A 17,035-nucleotide genomic window follows, 5' to 3' on the forward strand; every position below is an offset into this window, starting at 1 on the left:
CCCTCTCTAGATTACGCAGGATGCCTGATCTATGAAGCTGTAAACATGATTTGTCTAGTGTGTCTCCACTTGTTGAACAATAAATTCCACTGACACCATGAGACTAAAATGCAGTCAGCGTCTCTTATATGACAGCTGTTTGCAATGATGCTACGCTCTTTTCACACATATTAGTCACATGTGTATTTACACATGAGACTAACATCATTACATGAGACTAATAACATCTCTCTTACTTGTTCTCGGTGCCTCGTCAGTGTGCTCAGCCTGGTCTCATTATGCTGGAAAAATAAAGCAGAAATGTCCCTCAAAATGACATTTAAGTATGCTGGAGCATTTTCACTCATTAATGTGTAACAGTTTGTGAATTGTCGGTGACCTACTCTCGAGACACGCTGTTAGCACGACAGACCGAAAGTGAATGCTGTAATTTTGTGACCCTAATTAAAACATATTATTTTGCCTGTGTAAAATGTCAAATCATTTTTTGAGCACACTGCAGGAGGTCAAAGCAGCTTTTGGAGGTTTTGGAGAGGTCTGTAAATAACATATATATAATATATAACAAAATTGACAAATTAGCCACCAGAGAGAAGAACAATGAAAAACATAATGCTCTGACGGCTAAGACAAGAAGGCTCCCTTGTGGCCACACATGATCACATGGCGCCTACATGCAGCTGTTTGAAGGTCGTATGTGAGTGGAAGGTCACACAGCTGCGCTCCCTCAGATAGTTTTCATCAACAGTTTTCATTCACGTCCTGTTTGCATCTAATGGTGTTTATTTCCAATACAAACGGAATCTGCTGATGTGTGGCAGTCAGCGTTGCATTTAATGAGTTTTGACTGGCCTGCATTTCTGGGGTCTGAAGTGATGCTGCACCTGAACCCGTTGCTATGGCAACCAACAGGTTGTATCACTATGGTGATACAACCTCTTTCTCTCCTCTCTCTCATGCACTTGTTTTCCGTCTCTCTTTTGAGCCTGGTCTCATTTGTTTACTGAAAATTATGCCAAAGTCGTTTTTTTTCTTTAATAGTGTGTTGATATTTAAAATGCGAGACAACAGCAACTTTCATTTTAATTTCTGTGTTTCAGTCTCTCCAGAGGTGCTGGGGTTTCTGACAGCCATTGGACTCTTCATCATCCTCATGACCCTCCTGTTCTGGTACCTCAACAACAAGTTGGCACTAGAGAACCCAGGGAGCCTTCAGTGCCTTGATGACTTCAGGAAAAACACAGAGCTGCAGGGTAAGGCTGTATTTATACACATACAGTGTGTGTGGTTTTATACAATATCCCTATGATCAAGTTTCTCTTTGCTTTAGACCGAATGGACATTTCACCACAGTTATGCTAATGGTATTGTTATGCTTCTAGTCAAGTTTAGACTGGTTTCTATGAGTGCTACGGTGCCCAGTATTCAACAGGTACTTGGACATCTCGGCCTACATCGTGTTGACAGATTGTATTAGCAGCGACTATTAGCAGATCCTCAATTCTTTGACAGAACCTAATGAAGTCTGGTGGGATATTTGGGATGGAGCAAAGAGATTGTATTTGAAAACTCTCCACTTTGGAACTGGCAGATATGTTCAGCTGTCTGGTGTGGAGTGGACGGATATCTAAAAGTAAGATAACTAAAGTAAATGCACAAAATCATGATTGAAAAAAAAACAACAACAGGATTTTGTGTGATACATCCAACAATGAGATAGTGTGGTAAATTAAACGACACTCACAACTCTAATTATTCAGGATTGTATCGTGCCCTCTTTTCAAGAGCTTCTCGAGGTTTCACCCGGGCTCTAAATCAGCCAGTCTCAAGTCACGTGAAAATTTCTGTAAAATTATGGACCCATACCTCCGACTGCAGCATGAGGCCTGACCTCTGCAGGGGGACACTTTCCACTAGCACTGGCCTTTCTCAACCCATGAGGGGATTACTGTTGCTGACAGATGTAGGGCTGTTTACTCGTCATCTGTCCACAGGGTTTCAAAAGTTTAAAAGGTTGGTGGCCCAGGGGAGCCCCCACAGGGAGTCGCCTCTACCCTGTGGAGCCAGCTGGTAAACACTCAGTTAAAAACAAAGGGAGGGAGTGTAAAGTGGTTAGGTGATAGTTCTTGGTGTCTTGTTCTTCTCTTCTTTGTCTTTTTATAGAAACAGAATGACTGTTTCAATGGTAACATGGGGCAATTTAATATATTTTCACAGATTGTGTTTAATTATAATGCAAATCTAGTGAAACTGTCCTGTCTCTGCCTAAACTTGTCATTATTAGAATAACATTGTTTTTAATAGATGATAAATCTTATATTTTTATTCTTTATGCTTTAAGCTCTGACACTAAACACACTTTACAAATAATACAGTTAGTTTGAAGAGATTATTCAATCTGAAAGGGAGACATTTCAAAGCTCTGCTGCCCCCTGCTGGCATCAAGCTCCAACTGGTGTTTCAGTGGTTGGTTGGTATAAAAGCAACTAATCCTATGTTATGGCAGTTTTTTGTTGACAAACACAATATATTCAAAAATACATTTGAATAGGGATCAACTTAGCATACTGTATATACAGTATATACCATAATATATAGTTTTCTTCAAGAATATACAGACACCTATTTTTTATGATTTCTTTTTTTGTTTTTGGATTGTTTTTGTTTTTCTTTCTTTGTTTTATAATTTCCCCCATCATATATTTACATTCATTATAATGCAGTTCAAATCAAGACCACTGTTATATGTAACTATATTGTCAAATTAACCTTATAGATAATTTTTTCTAAATTTAAAAAATTGTTTTTAAAAGATATATCTTGTATATTGTAATGTACAATTCATTACCAATATATTTCTGTATAAGGTGTATGTCAGTATATTAGATTTCTCGTATGGAAGATTTTTTCATATAGTCTGTTTCCATAAATATATTTCTGTTTCATAACAAGGCACTATGTTGCATAATATGTCTGATGATGGACGAAGCACCATGGCAACATGATTGTTGCCAAAAACCTTCATTAAGCCCTCTTGAATCTGTAACACGACTATATCTGGCTACTTTAATGTTTATACAGTTCAGGTATTGCGAATGCCTCATCTTAAGTCTTAAATGCAACTGTGCCAAGCTGATCATCTACTTCTGAGTTATTTTCTCTGGCTGCCTTTGTAGTGTTTTCTTGTCTGTTTGCACTGGTGCCACTTCCATGGTCCACGTTCGGTTGTGAACAGACACGCATCTGTTTGTTGTTACAAGTCATCCAATGCAGCATTCTGTGTTTCCCCGTTGCAGCATTCTCTGTTTCCCTGTTGACATCTTCTCAGAAAACGACAGCATGATTTGATTTGCAAAATGTCGAAGACGAGATTTAGGCAGAGTTGATGACAGAGAAATCTCTTACAATTCGAAACAGTTCAAATATCCATACTGTACAAGGTGTATCTCCCAGAGATAACTTTAGTCTACATCTTTATTTATCTCTGTGCTTCGCTGTGTTTTCAGGACTCATATTAATTAGCATCCAAGAGTTCTTGATGAGATAAGGATTAAAAATAGAACACCAAACACATTTGAGAATGGATTACATCACTGCGTGACAACACCCAGAATCATAAATGGAAACAACTCATGACATCCTGTAATTTTCTCAGAGAATTCAACACATACAAAACACCGGAGGATAATTTGGATAATAAAAACACCATCACTGGATGCATGTGCAGATCTTCCTATTTCAATTTTAGTGCTTTTTGACTGTAGCACCTTAACAAAGCTTTGACTGAATGTTTGGTAGCTCTCTGGTCAGAGTGGTTCAAGTGACAGATGCCACAAGTAAACACTCGTGAGCCAGTTTTTCATGTTTTTATACATCAAAAAAAGTAAATAAGTGTCTTTTTTTCCAGTTAAATTCCTATGTTTACCCACCACCAGCTTAATTATTTCATTACAACTGATAAAATATAAGTGTCATTCTAAAAATGCACTATTCAGATAGACAGATAGATACTTATTCGGGCCAGTAGAAGCTGCCAGTACTCGATTTCAATCAACAACTAACTCTCTTTGTTTGAAAGAAATTATTTTGCATCTCAGCGTGTCCCACAGTAACCAGACCGTCATTCTGTACCCCAAACAGACAAGGCGTACTCCGACGCTGACCTGCAGGGCTCATCATCGGACAGCGAGGATGAACTGATGGGTCAGTATCAGGAAGCAGTCAGCCGCTCCCAGGGCCTACGGGGAGGAGCCAAGGCAGCCGCTCCTGTCAAACACGCAGGAGGTTTCAGCTGGGAGAGCCGGCAGAAGTACAGCCCCCTGACCGCTGATTATGACGGCTACAGCAGTGAAGCTTCGGCTGACGACGGTAGGATCGGTATCTGTGAAATTAATTAGAAACACCAGTATGCTTCCCTGTTAGTACTCATGTGTTTTTAGGTTATTGCTCCTTATAGTCAATTTGAATTTTTGGTTTATTTTTCCAAGAACATCCGCAGAGGACCCCTCAACTGTACAATCAAAAGTTGCAGTGAGATTGGAACAGATATTTCCCTCTTATCGCTGCAGTAAGCTTGAGTCAGTTGTACAGTCTCTTCTGCACCTCCACCATGCCAACAAACACACCACACACAACGTACACACTGATGCACACTGTCAGTTAATCCAGAGAGTTGATCAAAGCGAAGCTCCCGTTCAGCACACTCTCCGTGGGAGGGTTGTGAAACAGTCAACTGTCTGCATAATCTGCACAGCCTCACACTTTTCTTTTTTCTTTTATTTATTTCTTTTTTCTCTCATTTGACGCATCTCTGTTTCCCATCTGCCATATTCGTCATCACAAGGCATTTACAGTGGTGGATGGAAGTCTTTTTTTTTCCTCTTTCAACACAGACTGAACCACAGGAGAACACGGGCAGTGACCTATTTGGATTAGTCAGTTTGTTCTCTTATTCATCTGTTAGAATACTTGACTGGAAGTGTGCGTTGCTGATTTATTTAACTGTATACCACACACATTTCAACTAAACCCTGAGTGTGAATCAGCCATTTAAGGCCTGTAGCGTATTTGACATCACATGAAACAGTATACTGTAGTTATTTGTTATATTAGACCTAAACTGAGTGAGTGACTGAAAAGATAAATTTATTTTAAGTCTGTATGCCTAAGTTCACTAATTAACTTTCTTGCCGAGAGTTAGATAAGGAGCTACCATTTTTATGTCTTCATGCGTATAGTATAAAGCTAGCAGCTTCATACCAGCAGCTGGTTAACTTAGCTTAGCCTCACTGTCCTGAGGTAACAAAATCCACCAAGAAATGTTAAAGCTCACTATTTAGAAATTGAAAAAAAAAGAAATTTGTTAAAATGTATGTAAACACTGAAGTATAAAAACAACAAGTTGTGTTTTCCCAGGGTGCTATTTGTTAGCTTTTTGTTAGCCAGGAGTAGTAACTTCCTGAAGCCCTGATGTCACCGCAAATTGTTGTTTTCATAGTTTTACACTTGGGCTTTGTACAAAAGTAAGTAAAGACGATATAATGAATTAAATGATGAGCTTTAGAGATGATGGTAGGCTGATTTTGAGCCCTCAGACTTTATCCTGTCATTTCCAGTCTTTATGCTAAGCTAAGCTAAACGGCTGCTGGCTAGGGCTCAATACTTACCAGGGAGATATGAGAGCAGTATTAAACTTCTCTGTCAGCAAGAACGTGATTCAATTTATGTGCCAAACTATTCCTTCAAAGGAGGGAAATAATTAAAAAACTGCACTTATCTGTTACAAAATAGTAAATGTTAAAATCAAAACTAAATAAAACAAATCAAATGAGTCAAAAATAAAGCAGCAAATGTAACCTGGATGTTATGATTTAACAACTGCTTGCAATCAATTAAAATAAAGGAGGTGGCGATATCCTGCAGATTGTAACACTGTAGTTTTGTTTGGACATATACAAAGATGCAAATATGGTGTGTTGTGTTCAACATCTTCAGACAGGAATCAGCCATGTTTATGTCTCTCAATGTTTTTCAAAGACAAAAACAATCTAATCTTTGTCAGGGTCCTCAACTGGTGAATCACGTCTGAACCAGCTTTGTGTTATATAAGACAGTGGGTTCCAAGGCTGAGTGTCTGGCACCATCTATTTAAAGCAATGTTTGAACTCTTAGCTAAGGGATAAATAGTGCATGACATCCTTCTGACTCCATTAGTAAAGAAGCAACACACTGCACAAGGTTGTCGTTATGCAAGTGCTGCAAAAGTTGTGCGTCCCCTCATAACCACTAGATGGTCTCTGTCATCCTCAGTCGGAGTTCAGATATATGGGACCTGACTACCATACATCTGAAATTAGGGTACCAGGGAAAGTAAGGCTGTTCAGTGATATTTATATACATTATTAGATATTTAAAGATTTTCAGGTAATTTTGGAACGTATACACAGAAATTCCTGAAAATTATTTCATTTTGATACAAACCAGTTTTCTCTTAAAGGACGTGTAACTGAACAAAACACAACAACCTCATTTTAATCTCTGTCTCTCAGCCGCAGTGATTCTTCATTTTGAGGCTTTAAGGATAAGAGCTAATCGATGATTCTTGGCTGACAGTCAAGTGGCTCTCAGACAGTGGTGAGAACAAGCAATCTAGATTGCTGATTCGTTGCTGTCCACTAACGGGGACAATTTGCCAAAACAAAGTCAGATAATTGTTAATTTATTTTAGTGCATTCATTGTGTTTTGCTTGGTTTATCAGTGGATGAATATTGTGTGGATCTGCAGTGACAGACACGGTTCATGCCATGTGTCGCTGTTTTACCACCATGAATGAATTTTCAATTAAATTAATTTTTAATCGACAATGAGATTATTTACAACAGTGACTCCCATTGTTTTGTCTTATGACCCTTTAAAAATGATTAAGATGTCAATTAACTGTTAATTTTCTGATTGGTTAATCTTTGGATCAAAATTTCCTTAAAACACCTGCCTCAGCTTTTATGGTAGCTGGTTACTATGCATCTTGTTATTGACCTTCAGCCTCCTTGTGGCTCATTAAAATGAATGTGTTTATCAGGGTCTTAATTCCATCAAAGACAAGATGCTAGCATCCTTAAATAATCCAAGAGGTAATTTAATATTTTTAAAACGGTGGGGACCACAATATATGTGTAGCCTTCATACAAATTTCCACTGACCTTTAACTGGACATCAAAGGCTTTTCAATAAATGCATTTCAAAGAAGCAGTTCACACTGTTTTCTAGACTTTTTTGTTTTTTGGACAAAGTCATAGCTGACTTGTTTTCAGTGGTAGTAAGAGTCCTTGTGAGGGAGAGAGAGGCAGATTTGAGTCATTGTGCCCGGAAGCAATAATTTGAAATTTACCTGGTTTATTTATATGACAACATTTTATCTATGAAAGGTCTTGTGTTAGTGTGATTCAACTACCCTTAAAGGTTTGAAGGATTATGTTGAAAAGTCAAGATTCAAAGCCGATTACTTCTTCCTGTAAAATAAAAAAGAGGGCACAAAGAAAACATATTTGTATCATCAGATTATTACAATCAGCTTTTAATCCACAACACACTAATATAATCTTCACCAAGTGAAGTGAAATTCTTTCCATCCACGCCTGCACTTTGGTTGAAAGTATAGAGGTTCATTATTTTCCTCCCTGTGGTAATGCTTTGATGGCCATGGTTTTCTCTACCACCAAGTCATCATGGTTCCCAGCAAGCCATCATGGATCAGCAATGATGAAGCAGCAGCCTCATGCCAGTACCGACATCAGGTCACTCTTTCTCTGCAAACAGAAAAATATGAAAAACATGGACAGGGGTAGTTTCCATGATGTAGTTGAAGGTGATTTTTATTTACTCTCAGGGTAGACTTCATTCCATTAATTTCAAACAAGCTGTCGTAAAAGTTCTGAGGCGCCTGTAATATTTTCTCTCAATTCCCACTGCTGCTTTTGTTTGTCTGAGTATGAAGAGCTTCATCCTCGGGACATATGTATTATACATGTGGAGGATTGTGCAGAGGCTGCAGAATCAGGGAGGATGGTTTGCCCCGGTGGCTCCGCTCTCAAAATAGGAAGCCTCCCAAAATAGCAAGTAAGAAAGAAATGATCAGAGGTTTGTCTGGACCAGCTTCTTCTCTTTGAGGTTAGCATGCTGTCATGACCGGTTGCTGAGCGCAGTATAGCAACATGTCACAATACTATTTTTTACTAGTTTTCCCTTTAAGTGGTATAATGAATATTTTCAATGTAAATGAAATGATTTATTCAAACAAATTTATGAAAAGGAAGTGCTTACTATCATAATTGAATTACACTTTATCTTCCTTTTAATGAGTTGTTAACTTTGTGAAATAGGTTACTTTAGATGAGAAATGGTAGAAAATTTACGTTCTCTGGATGGAGGGAAATTCTAATACTCCATTTCACTAGCTAACTATCAATCCAGTCACACCACAGATATAATTACATTTGGTCGATAAGAACAAGTAGCTAGTACCTGTCAGTGCTATGGATTTGGGCAAATTTTAGCCTCATATTGAGTACTCTCAACTAATTTTAGAAGCAGGTGGAATTTTGGCCAGATTGGTAGTAGATTAATGAGAAATATAGAGTGTCTGCCCAGTTTTAGAGGAATAGTTGTCCATTGGGAAATACACTCATCTGGATTCTTGCTGAGCATTAGACAAGTAGATTGATACCACTTTCAAGTCTGAATGGTGAATGAAGCTATAGAGGCAGTTAGCTTAAATTGGCATAGTGACTGGAAGCAGAGGGAAAGAACTTTGCTCTGCACATGGCCAAGTAATAGTTCGGCACGTAACTACCCATAAAATCATAACTTTTCTTTTTAAATTTTTTGATTTTGAGTGAGTTTTAAAGGTGCTGGTAGGCAGATTTTTAATTTAATTTAATATTTTTTTACTTTTTTTACTTTACTGGACATTGACAGGCTGTTCTGAATTTTTAGGATGTAAGATATTACTGCCTTTAAGGAGTCATTAGTGACATTCATTTCAAAATACTGAAAAGCTACAATTAAAGTTATCTTTGAGTGACAAGGTTGGCACCGTTTGATTAGCGCCAAACTGCTGCTGGCACTCAAGCGCTCAGACTAAACAGTAGTAGGCCATTTTTTGGAACATTTACTATTGCAAATGTGACAAGGTCTTAACTAGTGCAGTCGTCACAGCCAGATTTAATGGCACCACTCAAGGTTCAACGAATCACTCACTCACATATTTCCCATACTCCTTTTGTCACAGGCAAATGAAAAGTGTTGGTGAGATCAAGCTAACAGTTTCTTCATATGCTGCACTACAGTATCTCCCAGGATACATTTTGTAAAAGACATGGGCTTCATGTATGTATGTAATGACCTGTATGACCTATAATTATTAGCTTTCTAAGAGTGACATGGAAAGATCAATACCAATCTCATGCTAATGAAGCTAGCTAGCTAAGATGTGGTTAGCCTGGCTTATCATAAACACAGGAAACATAAAGCTAGCCTGGCTGTCCAAAGTTAAGAAATCTACCTAGCAAGATCTCCAAAGCTTTGTAATTAGCACATTGTATCTCCTTGTTTAATATGTACACAAAAAGACAATTAACTCGATTTGAGGTTTTAACAACAACAGCCGGGCACAGTCGAGTCTTGTCGTCATACTGAGGTTGCAAAGTGTGCCATGAAATAGTCCATACAAAGATCCACACTAAAATTGTTTTAGTAGTATATAAAACTTGGTCACCAACAGTATTTGGCCTGAAATGGGTGTATTTTAGAGCTTTTGTGGGAGCCAGGCTAGCTATTTCCCACTGCTAGCAGTCTTTATGCTAAGCTAGGCTAATTACCTGATGATTAATTATATCAACCTTCTCATCTTAAAACAAAAGCATGTCCCAAAAAGTTGAACTATTTTGAAAAGGGAGCCACACACAAAGAGATGTAGTAAAATACCTTGTAAAAGCCATTCTCACAGTATTTTGCTGTATAGCCATGTACAGCTCTATAAAAACACCATAATCTGTATTATATCTATGTTCGGTCTCTCAGTATAACTTGTTACTTGTTTGATTTTACCTCCTACCTCTTACCTACATACAGCAGGTCACCTGTGTTTCCCCCTTCCTTACGACGTGGGCACAACAATAAAGTGTTGCTCCTCTCATTTGTCACCCACGATATTTATACCTGAGTTTCACAGTCAAGATTCAGAAGCTCAAACTGTTTCCCCACTTACAGAGGTACAAGAGGGCAAAACAAGGCAACTGCCAGTACAGAGGGGATGAAACTCTGTGAAGGAAGGGCGGGTTAGACGAGAGGAGGAATGGTAACCATCCCAATTAGCGGGCTGGAGAAAAGAGTAGTGCTTTTACACAGCAGCTTCCATCAAATCAACCGCCCCCGGCTCAGCAGGAAAAAAGCTGCTCAAAATGGATTTGCTCCTTTTATCAAGCCCTCCATGACACTTAGTTAAGACTCCTTTGCCTCTATCCTGCCACTGATATGTGCCACTTTGAGGCGGTGTCTCACTGACATTATTAAGAGCGAAAGTTTCAAGAACTTGGGAGAAAGCTTGAACAATGAGTCGCGGCGGATTACGTCATCATAGCGTTGGCTTTTTCCAAAAGTTAGGAGACAGCATGAGAAGAGGGTTTTTTTTCCAAGTTATTTTCTTCTTCATCTTTTGTTTTCTTTCTTTCTTTTTTTTTTTTTTTTGCATGAGACTGGGTATAAAGCACTCTTTCCCAGTGTCCCTACGGGAGTATTAGCATCGGCTGCTCAATTTTTGTGAATCCAAATTGGACAAGTGAAGCAGATTTGAAAATGCAGCTGGCAACACTATTCAAGGTTCTGTTTAGGTGCCACAGGGACGCTCAGTATAGCCTTTTTCTTTGCCTTGAGGGCAACTGAATCATTTAGAAAGGTTAGAGGCATGAAATCTGTGGCAGATTAAGAAGTATTCAGTTCAGTCCTTTAATGGTGCACATGTGATGTTTTATGTAGGTTGTACATTCAGAAGATTCCTCTCACAGAGCACATTTGCTCATGAGGACGGGCAGAGTATGTTCCATTTGTCAGTGAAAATCGAATCTGTGATGAATATAGTTTTGTACGACTCAGTGCTAAAGAATTACATGAATATAATGTACATTTACCAGAAAATAACCTAAATTATTGACACATTTATTCTGACTCAGGGCATCAGTAAATAAAAATATTGAATAACATTACAGAGACTCGGCAGAATTACATATGCAGTCATTAAGACTGTAAGCCTTTAGCAATGAGCCTGTGTATGTTCTCATTTGTCCAGGTCATAGTATCCTAAAGGAGTTTTTTAAATCGAAAACAACTGGACTAGGTTATTTGTCTGGGAAGACGACCAGGCTACGGACCAGTCCTAGCCTGGTCAGATGCGTACACGAACTGATGAAGCCTCTTGGATGAGAGGTGAAACGTCTTCCCAGACAAATAACCTAGTCCAGTTGTTTTCGATTTAAAAAACTCCTTTAGGACTTTAGCAATGAGTGCTTCACTTTTAGCAAGTTCTGCCTTTGCTATGTTGTAATCTAATTTTAATTCTGTATTGTAAATACAATACCGACACCTTCATCTTGCACTGTTGCTGAACATACATTAAATGAGAAGTAAACACAATCCTCTTCAAAATAAATTCAGTAAATCAATATACAGTAGGCTTATATTTTGAAAGTTGGTGAAAGCTGCTGAGATGAGATTTTAGAGCTGCATTCATTACATTTAAATCAAGCTAAAAATGTATCTTTGCCATTGATTTTACTTTAACTTTAAGGTAACAATACATTTTATTTTGTCACTTTTTTGGTTTTGCTTTCTCTTATTTTCTTTTAGCCTGTTTTTTTTGTGTCCATGTCTTTTGTAAAGAACTTTGAATTACCCTGCTATACAAATAAAACTGCCTTGCCTTCAGTTATAACTGCAGCTGAAGTGTCTGCAGCCACACCTGCAGCTCTGTAGTAAGGAAATGTGTGCTTTGCACTAAATGTTTATGTCACAACATCCCCTAAAACAAGAGAATGGGACAGTTGTGCTCTCATAACTCTGGTGCATTTATTTTAGCGTACACAGATCGATGTTTCAGCTAATTTACTTTTTTAGGGTTAATAAAAATCCTAGTCCTAAGGAAGGTAGTTTGCTGAAACATAAATCTTTACAAGTTGAAATAAAAGCATTTTGACTTTGTGGTTTTCCCATTCTGTTTTTATTATATCCACCTGCAAGTCAGCACCTCACCAGAACAGGTGTGTGTTTTTCCTCTGTCTTTTTTGTATGGCATGCCATCAAGAAATTTCAGACATTTCATTCTTAACCAGAATTTTAAACCTGTTGTGGGCACTAGTCAGGGGTCACGACAGTTAGTAGTTAGTCAAAGAACCATGAATACACAGTGTGTAAAACATTCAGTTGATGATGAGATATTTCACAGAATAAAGAAATATCAGGGAATCGCCAAAGTTGGTATGATTCATTTTCTGAGGATCTTGAATGTCTAGACCAAAGCAGATAACCTGTCCGACCAACTGATCAATATTGTCATTGCTAGAGCTCTGCTGCCTCTGTGGCTACAAAGAGCAAGAACCACAGTTGTCTGTCTTCTCATGATTCAAATAAAAACTCATATATTATAATACATATTGATATATATATATTATTTTGGTTCTTGAATTCCCTCTTATTTCCTCCTAACCAGTCAACTGCATCCAGCGGATGAGACGAACACCACCACTGGATGAGCTTCAGCCACCACCCTATCAGGATGAGAATGGCTCTCCACGGATGTCCTGCACACTGTCTGACCTAGGAGACGCCAAGTGTGATTTATCCCACACCAGCGGCAGTCCCCACCTGTCCTTTGGTAAATGTCCTAGTGAGGGCAGCGACGGTCATGAGACTGAGAGTTACCTTAACAAGGGCTATGAAGAGGATGTACCCAGCGACAGTACCGCCGTCCTTAGCCCAGAGGTAAATACCAGTGATATTATAACAATATCTGACTGAAAATTTATAATGATTGGTGAGACATGCACATTGAACTGGTCCCTGATTTATTTAGGATATGTCAGCCCGAGGATCAGCAGCGCGGCTCCCTAAAGGTTATGAACCAGATCCCATCGCAAAATATGGCACCCTGGATGTGGTATTCGACTATGACTCAGAGGAGCAGCAGTTGGCGGTGACCATCATGGCAGTAACAGACCTTCCCACCCACAAACGCACTGGCAACATCTCCTGGCAGGTCCACCTGGTGCTGCTGCCGACCAAGAAGCAGAGGGCAAAGACAGGAATCCAGAGAGGCCCGTGCCCCATCTTCACGGAGACCTTCCGCTTCAGCCACGTTGAGTCAGAGATGATCAGCAATTATGCCATCCGATTCCGCCTCTACAGCATGCGGCGGATGAAGAAGGAGAAGGTGCTCGGGGAAAAGGTGTTCTACCTCACCAAGCTCAACCTTCAGGGCAAAATGTCTGTGCCGGTCATATTAGACCCATGCTGTGCTCTCCCGGTAAGTAGGATCAAAGCAGGTGTTGGCTTTCAAGCACTGGTGCAACACCTCACTAATTGCTCCTCTATGCTTTCATATAACATTTTGTGAGGTTATATTTTCCAGCATAAGAGAACATTAAGATCTTGTTTGGTGAACCAGTTACTTTTGTTTTACTTGTTGGTTTAATGTGTCTGAGGAATAGATAATGGTGTGGTTGCCTCCATTTCACATCAGGGAATAAAACAACAGTCGATTTTTTGTTTTTCTATTGCTAGCATTTAATTTTACAGCAATATTCATACATTTCAAAGGATTACAGAGAGGAAAATCAGCCTAAAACAGCAGCATGTTAAAACCACAAGGGTCCATTATTCTACAAAGAATTTTTTATGTATTAGTTTACTTCCCTTTTTATTATTTCTCACAGTGTTTTTCTTAATGTGTTGGCCTTTAATCACGCAGGGATCCAGACTTCCAATTAAACCAATCATTTTATTCTTCTTTCTCCATTTCTGTTGACGATTCACCATATCCCTCCCTCGAATAGCGATTATCCAATCGTAGCATAGGAACCATTACTAGGTGTGGCAGGTCTGACAAGCTTTGGATTTGTCCATGTTGAAGTGTTGTGCATAGACTGAAGTAAGACTGATACTCAAAGTTTAAATAGCTTGGAGGGTAGTTTTCATTTTTTTTTAAAGTCTTTCAGAAACACAAGCAAAAGTGTAAGAAATGGATTTAAGAGTGTGTTAATCTACTCCAATGTTAGCGTTTCCAGCTAACTAGCTTACTACCTTAAGTACTCACGTAGCAGTACTTCCAAATCCTAGGAGTATGTTGTTAGCGCACTGATTTATTAGTGAAATTGCAGGTTATTATGACCCAGAGTTACAGTTTGGTGTTAGGGGACTAGTGGCAGTAGTAATTATGACAGAAGAAAAGTGAAAAGTGCAGTGCCGTAGTATATAGAGCGACAAAATCCGCTGTAGAAGGACATTGGGGTTGGAGAGCAGTGTTTGATTCCCATATGAAAATTGCAATTTAAGTGTCTTTTATCTATGACTGTTTGACCACGTTGATATTTTTGTAACCATGACAACAAGGATCGTCAAATGTTAATGAAGTACTTATTTTAACTCAAACCATAATGACTTTTATGTGGTCATTAAGGTTGGAGGACTTGTTAGAATAGCCAAAGCGGATTCCTCTCGCACACACACTGTTGTAAGCCATCACCGTGTGGAGCCAGGTCTTGTGTTAAAGTCTCTTCCCCCCTTGAATACAGTATTTTCCATACTGTTCCCCTCCATGGCAAAGGTTAGGACTTATATTAGGTTTAAGTGTTGCATAGATAACTGTTAGGGGATAATTTTGCACCCAGGTTAATCAGAGAGACAAAAATTGGTCGGAGTCAGCATTTAACTAGCTAGCTACTGTACAGTTGAAATCATGCAGATATAAAAATGTACAGTTTTTGGCTAGAAATGAGAAAGCCTGCTATTGTTTGCATCTGTCTGCTATCAAGGAGCCATTGTTTCACAAATTACTAAAAACTTTGAGTGGTAATCTTCTACCACTGTTATTGTAAACTGAAAAGGCCTATTAGAGTGGCTTAGCGAAAGGTCATTTGCCAGAGGCAGTGTCATGAGAAATATAATGTTATATAATATAATTTGTACTCTGTGATTTGTAAATGCCATTGATAGTGATGTTAATACATAAAACTTGAATTACACATGATGAATACTGCACTAGATAGGGTCAGTCTTTGCTGTCTTCGATTTTTTGTTACACATACCAGTGAGCGATTTTCTGAATGTCTTTGAACACTTCCAGGGTGGTGAATCCCAGGTCAGCCTCTCAGATATGACATGCAGCGAAAGCGCCTCATCATTCCAGTCAGTAAGTCAGACTTCCACCCCAGAGATCCTTGTGGGCCTGGTTTACAACGCCACAACAGGACGTCTCTCCGTGGAGGTCATCAAAGGCATCCATTTCAAAAACCTAGCTGCCAACAAGCCACCCAGTAAGTATCCTAAAACATTTTATTTGAGTAGTTGTAGTTGTGAAAAAACTGTTTCAGATACTAGAATGGAAAAGGACAAGTTGAGCCTGTGCATAGAGATTTGTTTAGGCAGCCATAATGCAACTTAAATCTTTGATCATATTGTAAAAATATGTGGTCTAACTTGTTTATTAAAAATATTGTGTGCTCTTTTTTGTTCAAATACAACTTAGCTATGACTATGCACAGCTTATAACTTCTCCAAATAAGAGATAGTCCGATCTATCCCAGCTGTACTACCTGCCTTTCAGTTTTCCTCTGAATTGATCCCTGGTTTCCCTCCTTTTTCCCGATCAGCCTCCTCAGGCAGTTTGCAGGGATCTGAGCAGCAAGCTCAAACAAATACTGCCTCTTGTTGAACTTTTTGCAATGTTGTTGGCCTTCTGACCCTGTTTTCTCTTTCCTCGCATCTTCTGTTATGTCTGCACCTGAAATTCTCTCACCCTACTGCCTTTTTGACATCTTGGTCCGTTGTTTTTCTTACTGCTGTCCAACCCTTGTTGTCAGATGGGCTGTTCTGTTGTCTAAAACACCTGATAGGTGGACAGGTTTATATTATCAGAGGTGAGTCTCTGTCCCTGCCGCAGTGAGGTGCTATACGTGTTGAATCCTGGACCTTTTCGTATTATCTTCATGGGTGCAGATAATTAAACACAAGGCATTTAACTATTTACTTTACTACAAATATCTGTAAAACATTTTCTTTAGCAATGATTGGAAAAAAATAATGAGTTCTGAAGAAACAGAAAATTATGACAACCAAGAAATTTAGCACAATAGACACTGATGAAACACGTTTATCTGTTTTCTTGCAGAGAGTTAGTTGAGAGGATTGAAAGCAGTCTTGTGTGTTTATGCCAATTATGAAGCTAGAGCAAGTGGCCAACTAGCTTAGTTTAGCGAAAAGCCTGGCTTTATGCTAACTATAACCAAACTCCAGAAAATTACAGCAACTGGCTAAAAATTAGTGCATCCCACAACCGCCATAAAACTTCAGATTGGTGACTTTACTCTTAATTTTTTAAACAAATAAAACAACACCATAAAACGTGTCAATTAGTGAGCTCTAGAGGTGCTACGGAGCCAAGCTAGCTCCAGTCTTTACGCTCAGCTAAGCTAATAGCATCTGGGCTGTAGCCTCATATTTAACGTACATCTAACTCTCGACAAGAAAACAAATACACTTGTTTCCCAAAAGTAAAATCTGGTGCAAAATCAAAATTAGTTGTAAAAAGGGGTAAATGGCACTACAGCAATGAAAACATTTTTAATTTACTCTTTCACACTTACACTTTAAACCTGTAACACTCATCCATGAAGATTATTGCTTGTTGTAACCTTTGTTCCCTCCAGTTCTGAACATGTGTGTCTTATTATGCATGCAGCCCTGTTACCCCCCCCCCCCCCCCCCCCCCCC

General features: G+C 38.9%; 1 protein-coding gene across 1 annotated transcript in view; it reads left to right on the forward strand.

Annotated features, from left to right (window-relative positions):
- The first annotated feature begins 1,100 nt into the window (after nt 1-1,100).
- The window catches only part of syt14a (synaptotagmin XIVa), a 23,104-nt gene continuing 7,169 nt past the window's right edge, over nt 1,101-17,035 (forward strand). Inside the window, exons 1-6 of the mRNA XM_023424105.2 lie at nt 1,101-1,253; nt 4,141-4,368; nt 12,759-13,030; nt 13,122-13,571; nt 15,390-15,579; nt 16,126-16,182. Of these exons, the coding sequence (XP_023279873.2) occupies nt 1,154-1,253; nt 4,141-4,368; nt 12,759-13,030; nt 13,122-13,571; nt 15,390-15,579; nt 16,126-16,182 (1,297 nt within the window). The 5' untranslated portion in view covers nt 1,101-1,153. The remainder of the gene's footprint in view (nt 1,254-4,140; nt 4,369-12,758; nt 13,031-13,121; nt 13,572-15,389; nt 15,580-16,125; nt 16,183-17,035) is intronic.

The sequence above is a fragment of the Seriola lalandi genome, unplaced genomic scaffold (genome assembly GCF_002814215.2).
Source record: "Seriola lalandi dorsalis isolate HSWRI2012SDOR001 ecotype SW California unplaced genomic scaffold, Sedor1 jcf7180002054703, whole genome shotgun sequence".
Taxonomy (NCBI): Eukaryota; Metazoa; Chordata; class Actinopteri; order Carangiformes; family Carangidae; genus Seriola; species Seriola lalandi.